This window comes from Ornithodoros turicata, chromosome 4 (assembly GCF_037126465.1).
Source record: "Ornithodoros turicata isolate Travis chromosome 4, ASM3712646v1, whole genome shotgun sequence".
NCBI lineage: Eukaryota > Metazoa > Arthropoda > Arachnida > Ixodida > Argasidae > Ornithodoros > Ornithodoros turicata.
Window position 1 is genome coordinate 31,238,752 of NC_088204.1, and position 23,771 is coordinate 31,262,522.

At 43.5% G+C, this 23,771-nt stretch overlaps 1 protein-coding gene across 1 annotated transcript in view; it reads left to right on the top strand.

The window, feature by feature from the left end:
* LOC135392286 (glucose dehydrogenase [FAD, quinone]-like) overlaps positions 1-23,771 on the top strand; it is a 40,506-nt gene that overhangs the window by 9,103 nt on the left and 7,632 nt on the right. Inside the window, exon 3 of the mRNA XM_064623003.1 lies at positions 8,090-8,267. Within this exon, the coding sequence (XP_064479073.1) occupies positions 8,090-8,267 (178 nt within the window). The remainder of the gene's footprint in view (positions 1-8,089; positions 8,268-23,771) is intronic.

Below are 23,771 nucleotides of genomic sequence, written 5' to 3' on the forward strand. Positions count from 1 at the left end.
TAAACAACAACAGAGGAAAATAATCAATCATTGAACCATCATAAAATCGACCAACATAAAATTTTCATTCTAACGAACACTACAAACCTTGATGGAGGTATCCAAGACATAGAAAATATGCACTGTTTTCATCTGTTTTTGTTAAAATCCGGGAGACTTTATGTCTCTATCTATATGACCAAAACGAAGCAACTCCCATGCTTTGTCACTCAAAGGGTTGGGGGCTATATTCCTTCGTGCAGCAAACAAGGCGTTCTAGAGGTCAGATAAGATAGTTCAAAGGCGATATATTTTATTGTGCAGCGCAAATACATGTTCATATTATTCGCGGAGATCACCAGCTTTTCGCATCCTTTCCTTGAAACGGAAATCTTTCGTCAAAGTGGTTGACAAGTCGAATAAGTTTGTACAGATGCGATATTGTTATTGAACATGCAGAGAAAGTCCAAATTATTCAATGGTAGCAACAATACTCAATCAAAAACGAGAAACAAATTTAATTACATTAAGTTTTGTAATACCTTGCAGCAAAAAGTTCTATATAGATGAACCACACAGAAAAATCAAATGTGAAACCCAACTCAGAAATATGAGGCATTCCCAACTCAGAGATTATTTTTACTTATCCCAATCGAGTGAACAATTGAAACATATGCAAGACAATAATTATTTTAGGTAATAACTTCACAACTGATAGAATATCAGTCGAGTGAATACTTGAAACAGAGTCAAAACAATTCTCACGACAAGTGGATATTATAGCATTCTAAACCAGATAATAAAATTTTAATCAGTAAAATCAGCATAGATATGCTGTTAATTAAGTGTAGACGAGCACTTGAAAACACAAGAGACAATTGCTCTACATTGAAAAGATGGACAGATTTTGTACTTGCTACCATAAGTCATGGGAAGATGTGATAAAAAATTGCTTCGAAAAGGAAGGGCCCCGAAACGATTCCATTATCGCTGCATTTGAATACGTCCTAGACATGGTCGTATTCGGAGATATGGTACAAACTACAGAACTGAAGGTGCAAGAATTTATATGCCGAATCTACAATACTTATAAAAATATCTGCACATCAACGTCGGAAGGGCCACTGGGATTGATGGCGGAGTTTTTGAGGTTTGCTAACGAAGGATTGAAATACACTAGACCAGATGTAATTGTAAACATTGCAATGGGCATTGCATTCATCAACAAAGCAGTCGGATCAAATTATCATATACAAGCGGTCTATATCGCACGATTCATTACGGATTTGTTGAAATTGGACATATCTGAGATGGAAAGTACATAAAAACTTATCACATGATATGTTCCACTACCATGGCAACGCAATTATTTTCTTCTGCAAGTCTCTGCAACGATGTCGAACGAGCAGAAGTTCAGTATTATTGTACAAGGTCTGATGTATCATCACTTATTGAAACTCAACGAACATATCAACTGCGGTGGACCACCGGACGATTTTCATCTAATACTGTCTTGTACGCCATTCAAGAACATTCATACAAAGAAAGGAAACATCAATAAGAGATTGTGCAAGTTGTTGAAGCAATACAAACACGGCGACAACATATCACCCGCGTTAATCAACGCTGGATTCAAACGCCCAATAATGAGAATAAACTACTTTGTCTTCGGAATTCATCAGTCAAGACAACAAACGAAAACTTCAGAGTTTGGAATAGAACTATAATTTATCGAAATAAAGAAGTGTATAATTGAAATAATAATTGTAATCTTTGTCATCATTATTATGAATTCTACGCATCACAATGAAAAACACTTTGCATTTGGTATGACTAGATTGAACACAATGATTGCTGAGGGAACGAATATTCCACACTATGTGCAAAAATTCTAACATGGAATCAGAGCTAGCCATCAAATAGGTTTTCTCCCGACTACACTCTGTACAACTTCATCACCCCAAGGATAGAATTGTCGGAGAATGATCGGTTATTGAAATTTGAGGCATGATACATGAATCTTTGATTATAAAGAAAAAAAAGGATCATCAATCTTTTGTGAAAACTTATCATATTTCACGAAATAAATTCTACAGTGCATGTATATTTCTCAAACAGTTGGACTAGGCTAGACGTAGGAAAAGAAGAAAAGGCGTCTTTGACAAGCAACCCAATTGGAGCGCGGAATAAATATTTTCGTCAACACAGTTATCCATTTGTGTGTCTGGATAGGAAAAATGAGCCGTGCAAGATAGGGCAAAACGGGAAATAAGGCAAGATAACTGATCGCGGTGGGATAAGTCAAAGCGTTCGCGACACAGTGTCATCAACTTTTACGACTGCATTCGGGTTCAGTGCCTGCGAGATAATACGTAGTCTTCGTGAAAAGCGAATCTATTATCAGATGCCACAATGTAAACGAATGATTTTACAAGCATGACGTGCAGGCCAAGTCTACATTTCTAATCGCATAATCTTCGTAACACACGGCACACAAACGTATATGAAATAATTTCGAAGTGGCAATCAGATTTTGGGAGAAGCGGATCACACAACCGCCATCAGAAGTGCTTATCCAATATACAATGAAGACGAGCGTTATGCATAAACACAATGGAAGATATGTTATATTAATTATAATAACCAGATCAGCGCAGGTCACACATAAACGTAGATCCATTTCACAAAATATGCTCGAGATTTCCCGTAGCCATACAGAAAAACTATCACGTTATTTTAGTGCCATAGCATCCTGGCACTACAGATGGAAAGGCCATACTTTAATTTTGTAAGTTTTTAGCTCATAACGTTGTAAAACGCAAACTCAACATTAAATATAATTTTCTTCTTTAAATTAAATTTTCAAAGCCAGAACTGCACGCTATTTCTTGCATTTTTTAAAAGATACAGATTAAAAAGTTCTGCATATTGGGTGCTTGAATCCAGCGTTGATTAACGCGGGTGATATGTTGTCGCCGTGTTTGTATTGCTTCAACAACTTGCACAATCTCTTATTGATGTTTCCTTTCTTTGTATGAATGTTCTTGAATGGCGTACAAGACAGTATTAGATGAAAATCGTCCGGTGGTCCACCGCAGTTGATATGTTCGTTGAGTTTCAATAAGTGATGATACATCAGACCTTGTACAATAATACTGAACTTCTGCTCATTCGACATCGTTGGAGAGACTGGTAGAAGAAAAGAATTGCGTTGCCATGGTAGTGGAACATATCATGTGATAAGTTTTTATGTACTTTCCATCTCAGATATGTGCAATTTCAACAAATCCGTAATGAATCGTGCGATATAGACCGCTTGTATATGATAATTTGATCCGACTGCTTTCTTGATGAATGCAATGCCCATTGCAATGATTATAATTACATCTGGTTTAGTGAATTTCAATTCTTCGTTAGCAAACGTCAAAAACTCCGCCATCAACCCCAGTGGCCCTTCCGACGTTGATGTGCAGATATTTTTATTAGTATTGTAGATTCGGCATATAAATTCTTGCACCTTCAGTTCTGTAGTTTGTACCATATCTCCGAATACGACCATGTCTAGGACGTATTCAAATGCAGCGATAATGGAATAGTTTCGCGGCCCTTCCTTTTCGAAGCAATTTTTTATCACATCTTTCCATGACTTATGGTAGCGAGTACAAAATCTGTCCATCTTTTCAATGTAGAGCAATTGTCTCTTCTGTTTTCAAGTGCTTGTCTACACTTAATTAAAAGCATATCTATGCTCATTTTATTGAGTAAAATTTTATTATCTGGTTTAGAATGCTATAATATCCACTTGTCGTGAGATATATTGTTTTGACTCTCTTTCAAGTATTCACTCGACTGATATTCTATGAGTTGTGAAGTTACTACCTGAAATAATTATTGTCTTGCATTTGTTTCAATTGTTCACTCGATTGAGATAAGTAAAAATAATTTCTGAGTTGGGAATGCCTCATATTTCTGAGTTGCATTCACATTTGATATTTCTGTGTGGTTCATTAGAAATTTCTGTTGCAAGATATTACAGAAATTGATGTAATTAAATTTGTTTCTCGTTTTTGATTGAGTATCGTTGCTACCAATTAATAATTTGGACTTTCTCTACATGTTCAATAACAATATCGCATTTGTACAAACTTATTCGACTTGTCAACCACTTTGACGAAAGATTTCCGTTTCAAGGAAAGGATGCGAAAAGCTGGTGATCCCCGCGAATAATATCGACATCTATTTGCGCTGCACAATAAAATATATCGCCTTTGAACTATCTTATCTGACCTCTAGAACGCCTTGTTTGCTGGACGAAGGAATATAGCCCACAACCCTTTGAGTGACAAAGCATGGGAGTTGCTTCGTTTTGGTCATATAGATAGAGACATAAAGTCTCCCGGATTTGAACAAAAACTGTGAAATGAATGCATGAATGGATGAAAGCAGTGCATATTTTCTATGTCTTGGATACCTCCATCAAGGTTTGTAGTGTTTGTTAGAATGAAAATTTTATGTTGGTCGATTTTATGATGGTTCAATGACAGATTATTTTCCTCTGTTGTTGTTTACATGTCGCCGCTTAGAGTGTTCCTGTGTTCTTCAGCGTTAAGTCTGTTCTATATTGTAATATTTCTCTTTTTGATAGATTGATTAGCTATCGTTTCTCAATGTGTTGGATGGTGTGCAGGTTTAGCTTTCTATTAATTGTAGCTGTCGATTGTGTTCTTTCTCGTTATTTCCTTACGTCTATGCTGTTCAAATAATAAGAAATTGATTAATTAAAAATTATGTAATGTTAGAATATGAAACTTAGATTCCCTATTGCGCTCGAACTGTTATGACAGATATTCACACTATTGCAATGATGGTTCTCAGGTATAGGAATATTAGACTTTTTATAATACAACTTGTAATTTGATTGTGATCATATTAATTAGGAATATCTTCTTTGTAGTGGTATCGATTTTATTTCCTCTTGTGTTCGTGTTCCGTGGTCTTCCATACATCTAACAGCACTCACCTTCAACAGATCAGGGCAGATATCATCAGAGCTGGTTGTTGGCTAGGAGCGTGCTATGTGGTGAAGTTCATTTTTAACATATCTATTTTTTATTCATAAAACAAAGTAAGGTTTGTAGTGTCTCTTAGAATGAAAATTGTATAGTGTTCGATTAGATTATGTCACGAGGATGATTTTATGATAGTTAAAATGATAAATTATTTGTAGTGATATAGATTTTATTTCCTCGTGTGTTCGTGTCGTTCTTGTCTCATGGTCTTCCAGGGTCTGTGCTGTTCACAATGATTTACATACATCTATCAGAACTTCCCGCTATTGCACTGAAGGTTCTCACGTATAGGAATATTAGACTTTTTATAATACAAGTTGTAATTTGTAATTTTGTTTGTAATCATATTGATTAAGAATATCTTCTTTGATTAAATGCGGTGTACGTTTCTCGTTTTGATATGGTATTGTGTAGCTATTATTTCCCTACATGTTGGAGAATATGTCAGTTAGGTTCTCTATTAATGTTATGTGTTGATTCGAATTATTTTCTTATGTCTGCGCTATTCACTTCTAAGAAACTGACTAATTAAATTTGTGTCATATTGGAATATTAAACTTAGCTTCCATATTGTGCTCGAAATTACTTACATCTATCAGGTTCTCACATCTCAGACTTTTTATAATAAAACTTGCAATTTTGATTGTAATTGTATTGATTAAGAACATCTTCTTTGATTAAATGTGCTATCCCTTCTGATTCATTGAAAACTTGTGTGTATAATTACAGTTAATAAAAAATATTGTGTTTGATCTGTGATACCTATTCAATGCTATTGCATCATGCCTGTAATAAGTATATTCTTTGTTACGTGTATTGCATTGTGTTTCTTCTGCTTCAGGTTTTTGGCTGGGTTTCTCTCCACCACACACAATCACAGCATAATTCCTTGCACCATTGATTTTAATAAATATATTTTCACTTGTACTTTTTGTGTATGGCTATCATTTGCATGTAAACAGCCTACTGGACACCTGTTGTAGCTGAAAAAAAAATTACGATTGAAGTCGACACAGATTGAAAAATGACGAAAGAAGTCGACCCAGGCTGAAAAATGTGAGCTGGTAAGCGCGGACGCAGCCATCCGGCCACGCGCCACCCCCCGGTAGGCGCCTCCACCCGAGCGCCGCCCCCCGGGTGCGGGAAAAAATACGCGACCCAAGTCGGCCAAGGCTCAAACATGTCGAAAGAAGTCGGCCCAGGGTGAAAAATATGAGAGGGTAAGCGCGCACGCAGCCCTCCCCCGCCGATAAGCACGTGGACAACCCTCCACACACGCGCCGCGCGGGGAAAAAAACGCACAGGGCTCAGGGGCAGTGGTCAGGGGTCCAGGTTGCTAACTCTCACCCATGCTTATACGGCACCCCCTCCTACTACTTAATTTCGTGAAGATCTTGTCCCATACGTCGCATCGCTGAAACAGAGAAGAGAAGAAACGAAGAGGAATCGAAGAAGAAGAAACGCATCGTGGCGGTGTTCATGTACATATCCTCCAACGTGCCCCTTGTCAAGACACATGCCTTCATGAAACTTCCACCAGTGAATGAACCTACCCTGTCTCTCTCACCTGTGAATTCAACGTGGATGCAAAGCGCAACGGTGTCTTCCTCCAATGGAAGCGAGAATTTCTCCACATCTACCTCATGTCATCTACACAAGAATACACCTGCAGAAGTGGGTGTTGCCTCCACTACGCCTTTCTGGGGGACGTACTCACTTGTACTGTGTCCACATACTACAGTGACCAGTGATCAGAGTTGCCTATGACGCATTCGCATGGCATGTCCACTCTATTGCCACCGGAAAGCAAACCCAGACATGTGCCGATCCATGGCACTTTATAGCGGTTTTAGTGAACAGCGCCTTGAACCGCTAATTAAAGTTACCTTGGCGCAGCTTGTGATCCGACAGCCACAAAATAGAAACTGAAACTTGCATAGAGGTGAACAACACGTACACCACGTGGATTTAAATAGAACAGTAAAGGGGGGAAGCACAGTAGGCGACTTATCGCTGTTTTTAATCGCTTTGTTCAGTTACCTAATACCCCTGTCACACGGGCATTTCGATCCTTCTCGAATCCGATCTGCATCGGACTTCCCGAGCACGCCCGAGTTTTGACGCGGCTACACGGCCGGGTTTACCGCTACAGTTTACCGGGGTCGAGGATGCAAATGGCGGTCGTCGAGCCGTCTTGAAATTCTCAATCCTGTTATGGGAACTGTCTTGAGTCAAGCAGGATCAAAGTTCGATCCTGCTTGGAAGCGGCCGTGTAGCACCATCCGATCTGCATTGGGTTCAAGCAGGTTCGGTCGAGCAGGATCAAAAATGCCCGTGTGACAGGGGTATAAGAAACTTTCATTTGCTATGAGACACACAAAGGAGGAGAAGCTGAACCATTACATCGTTCTGACTTCTTCAGCCAAGACTAGCGGGCTACATCAACTCCGGTCGGACAACTATGGCGCACAATATGGCAGCCTCCGTCATTTGACGACAATCCTTGATGAGTTTGAACCAACTGGGCACCTCGGTCTCTGCACAGTTGCGTCCAGAAACCGCTTGAGCTGCACCGGCGCTGAATCCCGACGTGGATGCTGATTTCTGTTATTTCGGTTTCTGCGCCACAGGGCGCATAGCAGCACCTGCATACAGCGCTCTGCAGGCCGTCATCGGCTGCATCGGTATGGCGGATTTGAACTTTACGGAGAGCAAAATTTGAGTGATTATGTTTTTGTAAGGCAGAGTTTCATTGCCACGACTTTTTGTTGGTTTTCATCACTAAAGGCGCTGTCGTGCGCCTCCGGAAGTTTGCACGGTAAGCAGGCTACGCGTTACGTGCGTACGTGTGCGGCTGCTTTATCTGCACACACCCTAATTTTTATATTTGTTCGCGTTTACTAAAATATTGCTAAAGAACAAACAAAAGACAAATAAAATAAACAGAAAGATAATAATTGGGTGTTTCCGTCGCGAGACAACTGAGATCATGTAAACAGAAAGAGAGTTCAAGGCTTAATTCCAAATTCATTTCATTCTAGGTGTACGACAGATATTGTTTGCCGAACAGGGGAAAGCCAGGATTCTATGCAAGACTGATGTTGAATCGACCATCATCTAGAGGAGAGCTTACCCTACAGACAAGCGATATGCATGATTATCCACTCCTCAACCCAAAGTATTTTTCGGATGAGAGAGACATTCAATTTGCTGTTGAAGGTAAGATGCACTTGAAACGTGGTGCCCATTAAATTCCTTTACTTTGATAACGATAGCCAATTTCTAAGTTCATTTTTTTAATCTGAAAGAAGTATATGTAAGGTATACAGCCCCAGACATTGCCTTAAATTATGTGGATACACAAGTCGCTCTTTACACGCCAAGACGTGAACACCATTCAGTGGCGGAGACTTATTGAGGCCGCGAATCAGTTTATGTGGCCAGCTGATCAACGCCAATTGAAGTCATCTTAACAAGTGGCTCCCAAATATCCTACATACTCCAATGTTCAATGTAATCCGAACACCATCTGAAAAAATGCAGGTGCTATTCGGTTTATTCCGGGTTCCATCTGAATTAATCCATGGTGTTTTTAAGCACTATAACCGTGTATTCACACGAGGGACATCCCCGCAGAATATTCTACAGACAAGGAAAAGTAAAAAGCTGCTAACGGGACTTAAGTTCTGCTGCGTCTTATGCTGAACATTCGCAAAGAGCATTCGCCGAGATACAGAGAGTTTGAGCAGAAGTGTAGCAGACGCCATCATCGGTCATGTCGTCTGCTAAGGACTATTTTGTGACTGATCTCCAGGATATTCCACGCGGTTAGCAGAGCGCGAAAAGGCATTAAGGGCCAGACACATGTACGACCAAGCGCGCGACACGACGTGCGACGCGTCGGAGTGGCAAAGCACTCTGGGACGGATTTTTGCGAAACGGGTCGTCGTAGCAGCCCTCTCCGACCTGTCGCATCGCGACAGACTTGCTTGGATATTTCGGCTCCTGTCGTGGTGTTGTCGTGAGGAGCCGGTGACGTCACGAGCTAAACCGCCAATGGCGAGCCTACGTCTCGTGTGCCTTTCTCGGTAGAGAAGCCGAGAAGTCCTCGCCCGCTCTTTGCAAAAACATGGCTGAATCGACGCGCGTGGAATTCAACAAAAAACTAATATCTTTAGTGGAGGAGCGTCCCTCGCTCTGGGACATGAGGTCTAAAGTGTATAAGAACATTCACGTGAAAAACAAGGACTGGCGAATGGTGGCCGAATTACTGGACGCAACAGGTAAATAAATTTTGGCGTACTGCACGTCCTTCCAATTGATCGCATTCTAAAGTGTCATATTATTACAGAAAAGCAAGTACAATCGCGATGGCGCAACCTGCGCGACTCCTACTCCCGTATCGTGAGGGACACAAAAGGGAAAAGTGGCGACCCAGCGAAGGAGGTGATCAGTACATGGACACATTATGACCGGATTTCCTTTCTTCGGGACTTCGTGGAGCCGAGAAAGTATGTACGGTAGAAACTTGTAGCACGCACGGTTTCACCAACGCCGATTAACATTTGAACCGAGATCAGCGCTCCCTTAACTTGAATTTAACTCTTAGCTCTGCTGTATTACAGGAAGTTACTGATACTGTCACTGAAACATCCATCACGTCACCAACGAACGTTTTTACAAAAGAATTGATCACAGGTTCAGAGTTAACCGGCGTTGAGAAGTCCGTCAAGCCTGGTCCAGCTACTTGAAACTCTGCTTATTTATTTAACCAACACCCAGAGTTCAACTAACATACATGCATGCATATGCATGTATGTTGTACGTTAATGTTGTAAGAGTATATGTTGTACAGAAGCTATAGAATAAGTGCTATTGTTTATGACTTTTGTTGTAAATTGCTAATGTGTGGAGACAAACCCCACCACATCAGTTGACGAAATGTTCAAAAGATTATTGCAAAGTGAAATTAGAAATGAGATTGTAGAAATATGATAACCACACTGAACCCTTGAGAAGAGTGTAAGCTCGGCAAACGCTGAATTAGAACTGAACTATATGGCATATGAAACTGTCATTTTGCTTAAACTGGAATATGCTAGTATTACATGGGATTTTCATACAAGGAAAGCTATTGGAAAGACAGAAACGAAAGATATTGATAAAATAGAAAACATTCAGAAATTAGCTTTGTCAGTGACAGGTATGGTGGATTCACCTCAACTGCTGAGCTGTTACATAAATGCAAGCTCCCATTGTTACAAGAGCATCCCAAACAGGCAAGACTGAGATTCATATATTCTCTTTATTCAAAAAAACTGGGTATTAGTTGCTCCAATGATATATCAGAACTAAATTAATGGATGGCAAGAGTTCAGGACAACGAAAGATACCATGAATAACATTATGAAGAAAAAACAGTCACAAAGTTTACTGCGACTAGCAAGGGTGGAAATATCAAGTTTACTTAAAATGCGCTCATAGTTGTCAACGGAGACCGTTGGACGGTTGGACGTATGGGTGAAAACTATTTAAAAAATTCCTAGTCGGACTGATGATTCACGTCTAATATCAGCCAGAAGAAAGAGAATATTTATACTCAATTGTCTTTCGTTTCCTTGTGAACGAGATAACAGCAGTTTTAGAAACGTTTGGGTTCAGCATCTCGTTTGAGTGTCACTGCTAGAGATGTTAGATGTCATCCTGTAATACAGCACTATCAGTAAAGCACTCAGTTGAGTGAAATAACTTAATGGCAATGAAAAAATGGCTAGGAAGCAAGCGAGCTGGTGAAGATTATGCATAATGTAAAACCCCGGAGACTAGGGAACACGAAAGGACAGACACAACACGAAGTCTCAAAAAAAGTCTTAAAAGTCTTGCGACTTCGTCATGTCAATGTGATTATTATTGTATGTGTCTCACTATCCCATTCCAGGACAACCAGCAACATGGACCCAGACATCACAGACGCAGAAACACACCAAGACATGAACACTCCCTGCACACTTTCTATCGACACTAACATATCACTCCCTCTCAAATTTTCCAATCCATGTCTCCTTTTCCTTCTTCTCCACTGGCCTCTTCTTTTCCTTCTGCTATGCTAACCACTACGTCTTCAAGTCAAAGCCCTAATTCTCCTTGCTGCCCTAGTCCCCACCTTTGCAGCTAACACCTGGTGCTCCCTCAGCACAGCAATCTTCTTCATCCTCACATACTCTTTCCCCAGGCACTAACCCCTTTCGGAGAGCACGGGCTCCACGACACACACAGAAAAGACGAAGAGACGCCGGTGCTCTCATTGATGAAATTGATGGGCAGCTGTCGCAGAAAGTAGACGAGGTGGATCACTTCTTGCTGTCACTTCGTAAGCACTATGTAAGGATACCAGAGCATCTCCAAGGGCCGTGCGAGATGCACTTGTTAGAAGTGTTACTGAAGTACAAGGCTGGCATTGTGCCAACAACACTGTCACCTGTGGCAGTGCCTCTGACCCCAAATGACATGTGAATAATAAAAAGAAGAATGTAAGCAATGTATGCTGCTGGATTACTTGATTGTATCCCATTGAGAATGGATACACGAAGCAATGACACAGGAGACAGCACCAGACAGGCTGTTCAGTGTTATCGCCTGTGCCTTTGCTCTGTCTCCCTTCGCAATGAGACATTTATTCTTCACTGTGTCCAATAAACAACCACAAACAAATAGTTCAGGTCAAAGAAAGAGTAAAAAATGCCATGCACATATTTAATACAGAGACGTGAGAAAAATATACAATACAAGTAATGAAGATACATATACAGGGTTCGCCAAGATAAACTTTGGGGTTTCTAACGAAGATAAAACAAATAAGAACAGTGTCGGGAAGGCAAAGTAGATGTTGGAAGACGTATTATGCCCGAAAATTTTATGTCGATACTGCCATTTGGTCCGTTCCTCTGCGGATTAATCGTGAAAATTAGAAAACCGCCGCTGCCTAGTTGGCTATACCTGTGTTTCAGCTCCTTTCTGTCAGATGGCGAAACGGTCGAACGCGGCATTGCAGACGACATCGAAATCGGAAGTGGAACTGAATGCAGAATCATACTCTGTAACGCCACGTGCCATCTGACGGAAAGAAGCTGAAACGCAGGTATAGCCGTTTAGGCAGCAGCGATTTTTTAATTTTCACGATTTATCTGCAGAGAAACAGACCAAGCGGCATTATCGAGATAAAATTTGGGGCATAATACGTCTTCTAACATCTACTTTGGCTTTCCGACACTGTTCTAATTTGTTTTATCTTTGTTACAATCCCCGAAGTTTATCTTGTCGAACCCTGTACATATTATGTGCAATCATACACAGCATGGTAAAATCTCTCAACCAAAGTACCGTTGCAAACAGGAATGTTTCTGAGACCAACAAAGGTGTTGTAGGGCTACAGCCCGGGAGCCTGGTACTGGCGACTGATTGCGCCAATATCGCTGATAAAGTACCTTTTATAAAGGTCTCTAACATCACTTGCTACACGTGAAAAATTCCTACAGGATGTCCTCTGCAGTGGCTGAGCTGCACCCTGTAGCCCCTCTTCGCGCCACTGGCCCTGCCTCACATTTCCGTGAACATCCACGAAGTCACCATAACCAAATGGGCAATAAAATTGCTGTTCCTGTGCTCCAGGTGTCATAAGAAAGTTGTGCAGAACACATACGGCCTTCACGAGCTCCTCGGCAAGCTCTGGGTGCTCTCCCAGTGATCGCACAAAAATCCTCCACCGTGACACCATTATGCCAAAAGTGTTCTCAACACACCTCCTATGACAAAGAAATAAAAATATGTAATGCAAGTATAGCTATGCTTCCTGAAGCATGCAAGTCCTTTTTATAAAAGCAAAACATAGTGGAAAGTGACCATTCTGAGCAGAAATGGGGAGTAACGCATTACCACTTTTAATACGTTTAAGTAACGAGTAGCTAGCTGAACCAAAAATGTTGTCGGTTTGGTTTGAGTTCCTTTGCAACACTGTTGTTGGCGCACATCCATCATGCTCCGCATAGCATAATTTAAATTTCTCCCAGTTTTTCTCAAATTTTGGGCAGGTGTGAACCATTATTTGAATCTGTTACCAAACATTTACAGATAACCTCTAATGTTTCAACTCAAGTTCAGCTCAGAGATGACGCCAATAGTTTCGGTCTGGTTCAGTTCAGGTAGACTCTCTAGTCACTGTAATGAATACACTTTGACCGAGTAATGCTGGGTGTCATTACTCACAACTTTCGTTGAATTTGAAATGTGATGATAAGTATGCGAAACAATAAAATAATGCTACCTGGCTCTGCTCAACCTGAAGTTGAATATCCTCTTCTCAGTGTCCAGCCCTTGACCAGTTTGGCCGTAACTGAAACGCCTCGTCTCCCAGAAACACACATGGGGCTGTGCAGCTAGTGCCAGGTAGCTGTTGAGGTCCTGGTAACTGCAGTGTTCCAGCGTCAAGCATTTGTCCAAACTGAGACTGCCTCAGGATGCCGCCGTCACTTTGCTTCCCACAGGCACCGACATCAACCACTACAAACTTATAGTCTCCGTCGGCTACAGCCAGTAGAACGATTGAGAAAGCGTCCTGAAATGGAATTTGGAAATACTGATGCTTGTGGAGCGAACCTGAGCAGGGCACTGCGGTCATTCCTGTATCACCTGCACACATACATTTATGATTTATTGACATCAGAAGTATGCATACCTTGTAGTTATGATACATGCTCCCAGAATTTGGTGGAGCACGGATTCGGACGTGCTTCTCGTCGACAGCTCCCAAACAATTGGGGAACTGCCAGTTTCGCTGAAAGCTCTCCGTTATTTTCTCCCAGTCTGCAGTGGCAGGTTTCTAAAAAGAAGTTACAGTTACGGATTTGGTTATAGTGTTTTAAACGGTCTGTGCTTTCTGTAGTGTTGTTAGGTGCAGAAATTAATGGTAGGCCAAGATGCAGCCTGGTTAGAACAGGTGTTACATGCAAGGTACACAGGAGATTAAAAGATGTTCAGCTGCCCTATAGTTTTCATAGAAATACTTATTGCAATTTGCATAGAAAAATAATACAGAGCAACTGTCGCACCTTCATGTATAATGGGTGCAATCTCGTCCACAAGGCCCTGCACGTTTCACGGATGGACTCCCTTGCTATGAAGATGCCCACTCGGAAAGCAAGGGCAATATCCTGAACGAGGTAACCAGACGACAGGTACCTGCAAAATCATATAGCACTAGCCGTTCAAAGCACAGCCCTGAATTGGCCACCATTATAAAAATACTAATTCAATTACATTAACGCGGTTAAGTTTAACTACAATTAAATACAATTACAATGTCCTGAAATGCTCGTATTTGCTTGACTAACAATCGTTACAGTTTGACCAGTACACCACAGTAGTTTTACAGTAGACCACAAGTAGAAGGCGAAATCGTTCATGTGTCACTGAAACTGTGAAATTTGCTAGACTTTTGTACCTCAGTGTCATGGCCAATCGTTGGGCAGGACAAAGCGGCTCCCTGCACTAATGCTCCCTTTGCAGGTCGGCTCTGATTAGGCCGACAAGGAAGTCGAACTGCTGAGGTGTCATCCTGTAGTACTTTTTGAAGTACTCCAGGTCACCTTGTCGCATCAGCTCCATCTGCAAATCATTCAGGAACGTTCAGCTGGTGAGATAGTCAGTACCATCCAATCATTCTTAAATTCGCTTACCGAAGTATAGAACTCGCCCTCGTTATGCCTGTTCCTCCAGGAAGGCCTCACCCACCAAGTTCGCTTTTTTTTTCTTGCGCTGCTCTCTCAGCAACATCACTTTCTTCTTGAGCAGCAAAAGTTTCGTGCGACGGCTGATGTGATACATTGTAACACGGGCGAAAATCACAGGAATGAAGCGCTGATACGAACGATCTGTAGCGAGCGTGAGCGGCTGCACAACAGACAGGGTTCCCAACACAAGCCCCCGCAGTGCGCCTAACTGTAGACAAACGCGATAAATGGTTGGGCACGGGATCTGTTTTCGGATGGGTATCATGGGAATCATGGATGGGAAGGCCCATGAAACACTCAAAAAAGTGTTTTAGAATAATGAGTTTTATTCTCTAGGCACATTTTGTTTCGTGAAATGAAACGCAACCCAGCATTCCAGTCGCAGACCCTGGCCACACTGTTTCAACGACACGACGGTCGACTGCGGCACGTCGTGAGGGTGTCGTATCTCGTGTGTCCCCGGGTGGGAGATACGACATGTCGCAACGCGTGTTTGGTACGACACGTCGCATGTCGTGTCGCGTGTTTTGTCGTACATGTGTCTCGCCCTTTACGCTCATAGCACACGACACCAGTGGTCCTGTCATCTGCGAGGGAATATCTTGTGCCGCAGGATATTGCTTGCGTTTGAAGAGCACGGAAAGACATCACGCACATCCTGCAGCTTAGTCCCAAGGTTTTCCGTAGCAGACGACAGCACCAGTGGTGTCGTCTGCTATGTGAGTCATGCCTTTTCACGTTCTTCTAACCGCGTGGAATATCCTCTAGCTCAGTCAGAGCTAGTCTTAATCAGACGACAGCGCTAGTGGTATCGTCTGCTACGGAAAACCTTGTGACTAAGCTGCAGGATGTGCTTGAAACACCATGAATTAATTCAGATGGCACCCGGATTGAATGGAATATCACCTGGATTAAATCAGATAGCACTGTGATTAAAATGGGCGGGAAAACTTATACAGGTTTTCCCGCTCATATTAATCCAAACGCAAAAGGTTTAATCCAGGCGCATTCTATTTTAGTCCCATGGCCAAAACATTAATCCAAGTGCCATCAGATTTAATCCAGACGCAAAAACTTTAATCTGATCGCCATTTGAATTAATCCGATTGCAAAAAAAATTAATCTGGGCGCTATCTAAAATAATCCGGGTGCCATTTCATTTAATTCGACCATTTCTTAGCTTTGCTCACGAATATCTAAGAGGAGAAACACCAAGAAAAATCAGTGTGATACAAATGATTAGTTCGTCGTATGAGGTGGCGGTGTTATAGGTACACATTATAGGTATATAGTGGTATACCGTTGTAGACTATCGTGTTTTACGGTATACAATGCTACACTTTGTACATCGCCGTGCTCAATGCCATATAGTGGTATATTTGGTACATTGCCGTGTTTTATGGCATCTACGGGTATATTTAATACATTACCGTATTTTACGGTACGTAGTGACACAGCGTGAGAGATTATCGTGTTTTATGAAATATCGTGGTGCACTGCGGCCCACTGTCGTTTTGCGGTACGCGGCGGTATATTCGGTACATTGCCGTGTTTTAAGACATGTAGTAGTATATTTGGTACATTATCGTTTTTTTACGGTATATAGCAGTATACCGTCGCACATTATCGTGCTTTACGCTGTATGGCAGCGTACATGGTACATTATCGCTTTCTACAGCATATAATGGTATATTTGGTACACTGCAGTGTTTTACGTCACATAGTAGTACGTTGGCTACATTACCGTGTTTTACGGCATATAGCGGTATGTGTGGTACATTACCGTGTTTTACAGCATATAGCGGTGTGGTTGGTACATTACCGTGTTTTACGGCATATAGCGGTATGTTTGGTACATTACCGTGTGTTATGGCATATAGCGGTGTATTTGGTACATTGACGTCTTTCAAGGCGTATAGTAGTATATTTGGTGCGTTATCGTGTTTAACGGTCTGTAGCGGATAGCGGGGTAGATTATGGTGTTTTACGGTGTAGAGTGGTGCACTTGGTACACTACCGTGTTTAACGGTATATAGTGGTGTATCTGGTACATTGCAGTGTTTTACAGCATATAGTGGTATGTTTGGTGCATTACCATGTTTTTGGTATGTTATGGTACATCTGGTACATTGCCGTGTCTTACGGAAAATCGTGGTATGTTCGGTACATTACCTTACCGTGTTTCAGCGCACTGGTATGTTCGGTACGTTACCGTGCTTTACGGCATATAGCGGCATGTTCGGTACGTTACCGTGCTTTACGGCATATAGCGGCATGTTCGGTACATTACGTGTTTTACAGCATACAGCGGTATGTTTGGTACTTTACCGTGTTTTACGGCATATAGCGGTATGTTTGGTACCTTTCTGTGTTTTACGGCATATAGCGGTATGTGTGGTACATTACCGTGCTTTACAGCATATAGCGGTGTGGTCGGTACATTACCGTGTTTTACGGCATATAGCGGTATGTTTGGTACATTACCGTGTTTTACGGCATATAGCGGTGTTTTGTACATTGCCGTCTTTTATCGCATATAATAGTATATTTGGTGCGTTATCGTGTTTTGCGGTCTATAGCAGGCATGGCAGGCATGGCAGATTATCGTGTTTTACGGCATATGGCGGTATGTTTGGTACATTACCGTGTGTTATGGCATATTTATCCGGAAACCTTTAACCCGAAAAAGTCATTTCCAAATCCTGCAGCCATATGAGAGAGAGCTAGCCTATGCCTTCGAACTGTTGACTGTTTCGGAAGCTGTATGCGGCGCAGCAAATGCTCCTGGTACGACAGCCGTGGATGATGATGTCGAGTCATGACAAGGTTAGTCGAAGTGTGTAGTGTTTTCCCTCCTTTGAGAAGCAATCCCTGTTGTAGGCAGTTTCATCACGACCAAAGGATCCCCCCTCCCCTCTGATGATTCATTTATTTTTTGTTCATTCACGTGCCAACAGCGAATCCCTACAGAGCGGTGCTGTACATGCGGAACAGCAATCACAAATTAAACAAATATTACAATGTAGACAACATTAAGTCACCATAGTAGGTAGGAAGGCATTGTAATTAAAGTAAGCAACAACCATGGACGTTCACGATCCCACGACGGCAGGTGAGATAGCGAAGGCCAAGGCGCAAGTGTAAAGCGTGTGATAGGAACTCCTTATTGATGGCGCATTAAAAAAAACATTTGACAATAAAGCGGGAGCGTCTGCTTTACTGTGTATGCTTTACAAAGAAACATCACATTTTGAAAATGCATTTAGCAGTAGCTAAGTTATTGATATGTATACACAGAGCATGATGCGCGCAAAAAGATTTTAATTGTCGTCTGTAAATGTGAACGAAGCTGACCGAGATCTAAGTTTATCTTATTTTTATTAGTTATTTTTTGCTCCCGATGCTGTGCTCTACTAACTTATTATGGACGACATCGTAACAGCAGCTCATTTCAGTGCCACGACATGGTTCTCCAAACTCAGCACTACACATTATTGAAGTTACGCTGTCGTTCGACAGCGTCATAAATTTCGCGAGACCGATTTAAGTGCTCGCCCAGTATGAAAGCTATGCGCGATGTTGCTGTGGTAATCCACAGCGGTCATGGGAAATTGTAGGTAGGTTTCATCTTATACTTTGCATAATTAGATGAAGCACGGTTTACAGTCCGGGACAGGTCATTGGGAATCCGTGTAAAATAACGACAGTTCAGCGTGTATAAATGATTTATTCAAACACTGCAGTCATTACTGTGAAGCCCATACAAATGCTACATGTCAGCTTTATCAACAGCGGCCGCCACGTACTTGAAATTATTGCGGTCATAAGCCGCGCAGTCAACCCATTGTCGAATATAAAAACAGCGCACGCTCCTGGCTCTTGCTGTTCGACCGCACGAGAAGCTTCTTCCAGAAACTCGTTGAAGGTCAACCAACTAACACGGTCCACAAGTCTCTAAAGTAAAAGCCCATTTGCAGACATGCGGGCAATCACGTTTATGTTTGCCCCTTTTGTGCTTGTCACCGTGTGTATTCCCGGCGTGCCCCATTTCGATCTGCCGAACTTCCGCGAACACCACACGTTGAAATTGGTCTCGTCAATATAGTATCGGAGTTGCTGAGGACCATACCTCTGCAGCCATTGCGCGTATTCCCTCCTCGACTCCTTCACATCGATCCTGTTTCTGTCTTGTGGTTGAAGAGTAAGAAGTTTAGTCGAGTAGCCGTGCCCGTTGAGCAGCTGGTCAACGGAGGACGCGCTAATTTGCAATCCGGGATGCGATTCAGTTAATGCACATCGAAGTTCCCTTATGGTGTACGAAAGGTTACTATCAACTATGGACGCTAGATCTTGGACTATCTCTTCGGAAAATTTTCTGGTGAATGAACAAAAAATAAATAAATCATCAGAGGGGAGGGGGGATCCTTTGGTTGTGATGAAACTGCCTACAACAGGGATTGCTTCTCAAATTCGACTAAAACAAGGGAAAACACCACACACTTGGACTAACCTTGTCATGACTCGACATCAGCATCCACGGCTGTCGTACCAGGAGCATTTGCTGCGCCGCATATAGCTTCCGAAACAGTCAACAGTTCGAAGGCATAGGCTAGCTCTCTCTCATATGGCTGCAGGATTTGGAAATGACTATCTCGCGTTAAAGGTTTTCGGATAAATATGCCATAACACACGTTAATGTACCAAACATACCGCTATATGCTGTAAGACACGGTAATGTACCAACTACACCGCTATATGCTGTAAAACATGGTAATGTACCGAACATGCCGCTATGTGCCATAAAACACGGTAACGTACCGAACATACCACTCTGTGCCGTAAAACATGGTAATGCACCGAACGTACCACTATATGCTGTAAAACACTTCAATGTACCAGATACATCACTGTATACCGTTAATACACGGTAACACGTTAAACACGGTATATACCGCGTGCTGTAATTTTTCCACCAGCAATTTATTTATATTGCGCTGCGACAGCGAGCGCATGCTCGGGTTCGCCCATGGAGGAAGGAAACACAGGAGCGGCCGTTTCGAGCAGATTTCCGTGGGACCCCTCTGGCGGTCGCTCCTGTCAAACCCGCCATTACTTCCTGTCCACCACGTGATCCTCTCTAAAGTTTCGGTTTGGCAACGCTTTGTTGCTCGCGCTGCTTTTCGTGCTTTTATGCTTTTCCAAAGTCACTTACTCTTAAAATGTGAGCACCACTGCGGAAACAACGTTTTGTTAACGTGTTCTTACCGCGGTTGCGGCTGTCGTTCAACAGAAAGCAGCCCTGTCACGGGAATAACGTTTCCTTCGTAAGCACGTACTTGACCGGTTGTTTCGTACCGCTGTCTGTGAGAGAGTCATCTTGAATCGTTCCTTTGCAAGCTGTCTCTGTGCTACAGCTGCAGATTCAATTGATTTCCTCCATCGTTGTACAAATTTGATTACTGTCATGCTTTACCACTTCAGCAACAAACACACAAAACGCGGCCACGTCGTCACACAAACATCGCTGCCGCGAATGATGTTTCTAGTCCTGCGTGGTTGTCCTGCAGACCCTGACCGGTCTTGTAGTAGAAGGGTAAACCAAGAGTAAACCTCCGAACACACACAAATAAAGTTGGACGCGCGGCGTTCGTCACAATGCAGATATCTGAACTGGAAGACAATCACGGCTCTCGTCGTCTGCTTTGGGAGCTGGCCTGCGCATGCTCTTGGGGTCACGTGAGCGGTCACATGGTAGACAGGAGCATCCCAGAATGCAGTGCGAAGCTGGCACGCCCGTCCCAATGGCAAAAAGTTGGAAGGGCCGCTCCTGTGTTTCCTTCCTCCATGGGTTCACCTTTGACCATGCACGGCCAAAACGGGAGTGAAGGCATTCTGACGTCTCGAACCGCGCGAGCACCGACGAGGTAGCGTTCCACGCGTTCCAGAAGTCTCTGCATAACGCGTTTGTTCAAATGTTTACCTTTGCTTGTCGTCGTGAGACCTTCCGTGACAGCAGGGAGGCATCCGAAATTATACCAACATATGCATCGGGCGGTCCTTACGCGTCCTTCGAAACGTGCGGGTTTTGCGGATCGGATGCGGATGGTGCGTTTTGGTCAGCGGATCGGACGCGGATGTAAGCTGTTGTGTGTGCATCAGATGCGAATCGGATGCGGATAACGGTTGCGCGGATGCGGGTCGGATGCGGATGCCAAAAATATCATCTGCGCAGGGCTCTACTGACCATTGCTGTGGGGATTACCATCCGTGGTGCGGGCGTGGTTCGTATTTGTTAAATGGGAAAAATTCATCTATCATTTCCGCCACTAAGTTTCTTCCCTTGTGTCTCATGAATTTCTCTGGGTCTCCTTACCGGATGACAGCATTCTCCATAAAGGTTTAGGTTTCACTGCGCTGGCCGCTGCTGCGTCCGGTGTGTCGACTGGCTCTACCATCTTCGTATAATGGTCCACCATTACGTTGGTGAGCTGACGTCTTTTTTGGTTCCAGCTTTTATTTTGCTGAGTTGACACAAAATCCCGATGTTCCATCTCTCATACGTGCCGGCACGATAGGTGAAGAGCGCAAACTTGGATGATTCCTTTTGCATCATTTACTTGGGAATGAATGGTCTGCAGTTCGAAGGAGCATCTTCCGTACCGGTTCTGCAGGATGGGCCTCGCCGCTCCCGTGTCGACCGAGGGAAGGATCAAAACATATCAGGGTTGAAATAGTCTGTCGTATGCGGTCGCATTCGTTTCTCCATCGTTTACCATGTTGAGCCCAATCCTGACCCTGTGAACGCGAACACCGCCAACAAAATTCAATAATGTATCGGCTGTCAGCCGAATTTTGGCTGTGTTGTCAACAGGAAAGGCTTTGCATCCCTCAAAACAACGACGCCATTAAACAGCGAGGCCAACTAGCTGCTGAGTAAATTGCGGTCCTCACTATTGCGTTTCAACGCCTCCCCCCGTCAGCGTCTGAGAAGTAAGGGAACATAAGAACGCTGGCGACACGGTTGACGGGACAACGACTGACATCCCTTGCGTCGCTCCGTCGAACGAGTTGAACTTCACGAGCCAATGCGTCCTCCCTTCCGAAGACGCTTGCATCGGCTCGCTGACGGACGCATTGGAACGGAATGGTGTGGATACGACTTAAGTGGCCTGGTAACGCTTGTTCCTGCACACTATTATGGTGGTTCTGTCGTTGTTTGCCTTTAATGTGACGCAATGATCGTCCTCACTGTAACAGTTATATAGCACCTTACGGAAATTGAGCACGGAACAAGAAAGCGTATCCCTGACACGCTAGCAGCGCGCTCGTGCGCTGGGCCACACCGTAGTGGGGAGTGTGGCGCCGCGCGGATATCTCGTTGGAATAAAGCATTGCGCACGTTCAATTACCGGGTGTTCTCCCTAATAGACCTCTACCTGTTTGTAAAGAAATGGCGTCATGATGTTCGACAGCGTGACGAGTTTGGTAGAGCTGAACTACGTTGAAAGCTGGTGGCGAACAAGGTTGCGCCTGAAAGCCACAGTCTTGTGGGGATTACGATGGTCTCTGAAAGGGACGCGACCTTCGGTCCTACTTTCTTTCAGCGAACAATTGCTCATTCGTGGAACCCAGCTTTCCCCTTCCGATCTGTTTTGGTTTCGGTCTGTCTACCAACGTCATGGTGACGTTTGTCGGGTAGAGGTTTATTGAAGTGCACATGACTTTGACAGGACCCAGGCGTCAGTTCTAATTAAGAGATTTCGTATTAAGGGGCTTAGGCTGTCGTTCGTTTTGGAAAGACGAAAATAAGATTCACGTCCATACAAAAAGGTAACCCTTCTGAAACCTCATAGGGGAAGCCCTCAAGCAGTGTGAAGCTCGCACGGGCCGATACTGGTGCATATGTCACGTCTAATTCAAGTTCAGCTGCGGTAGCTGTGAGGCGCCCTTTTATTTCCACACGTCACAATGCTGAACGGTTGCATTTTTTTGTTCAAGTCTAGGTGGGGAGGTGCTTGACACGAGGGTCAGCGAGGCTCCGATGACCATGATTGTTTAAAACTGTTAGCCTTCAACATGGGCCATGGGATATGAATTTGTCATGTGGAGGGTCCCAACGACGGAGCCGCTTCTGTTTTCCACGTGCTAGGTTAAGCAACTTTGAGCGTCTATAGCCAAAACGATCTAACCAGCAAAAAGGTCAACAATAACCCAGAACAACCATGCTGTTCGGCACGCGCAGGTAAACGGAACAATGAAGACCCAAAGAACGTGCAATTGTGACGAGCACGATGATGCTGCTACACCCAAAGAGTCCTGTTACAACATTAGGCTCCCACATTCGCAATTAATCGCGTTCAGAGTTGGAGAAACCCGCGCATGGCGTGGCCAGGTCAATTACGCTGGTAACGGTTTACCTTAGTTCCTTAGCGGGTTTTGATCATCCCGGGTGGAAATCGCTACCAAGCCGCTGGTTTTTGCGGGCGCTCCAAGGCGAGCGTTAGTGCGTGAACGCTGTCTTGGGGATTGGTAGAAGTTCGGGCTGTCTTGGAGCTTGCTGGTGGAGGTTGCATCTGTGACTGCTCCCCGTGTCTTTGAGTGGAATCAGCCGGTGGCCTGGAAAGCGGGCCGTTGTTCCAGGTGGAGCCAGCTGCTGGTCGGGGGCGGTGCCATTGGCTACTGTTCGTAGGAGAAACGAAGGGCGACCCCGTGAAGCGTCCAGGACGATGATGATTGGACATCGCGAGCATGGCTTGCGGTGAAATGGATCCGAGGACTGTGAGCCGCTCAAGAAGTCGGATGAACTATGTTGTTGTCTTAGCTGGGGTTGGTAATTGCAATCCTTTCCACCAAATGCATCTTGTTGGCGTCACACATGTTTGGGTTCACCCGGTCACACAAACGGAATACGTCTGGAACGTATTGCTGCGTCTTCTCT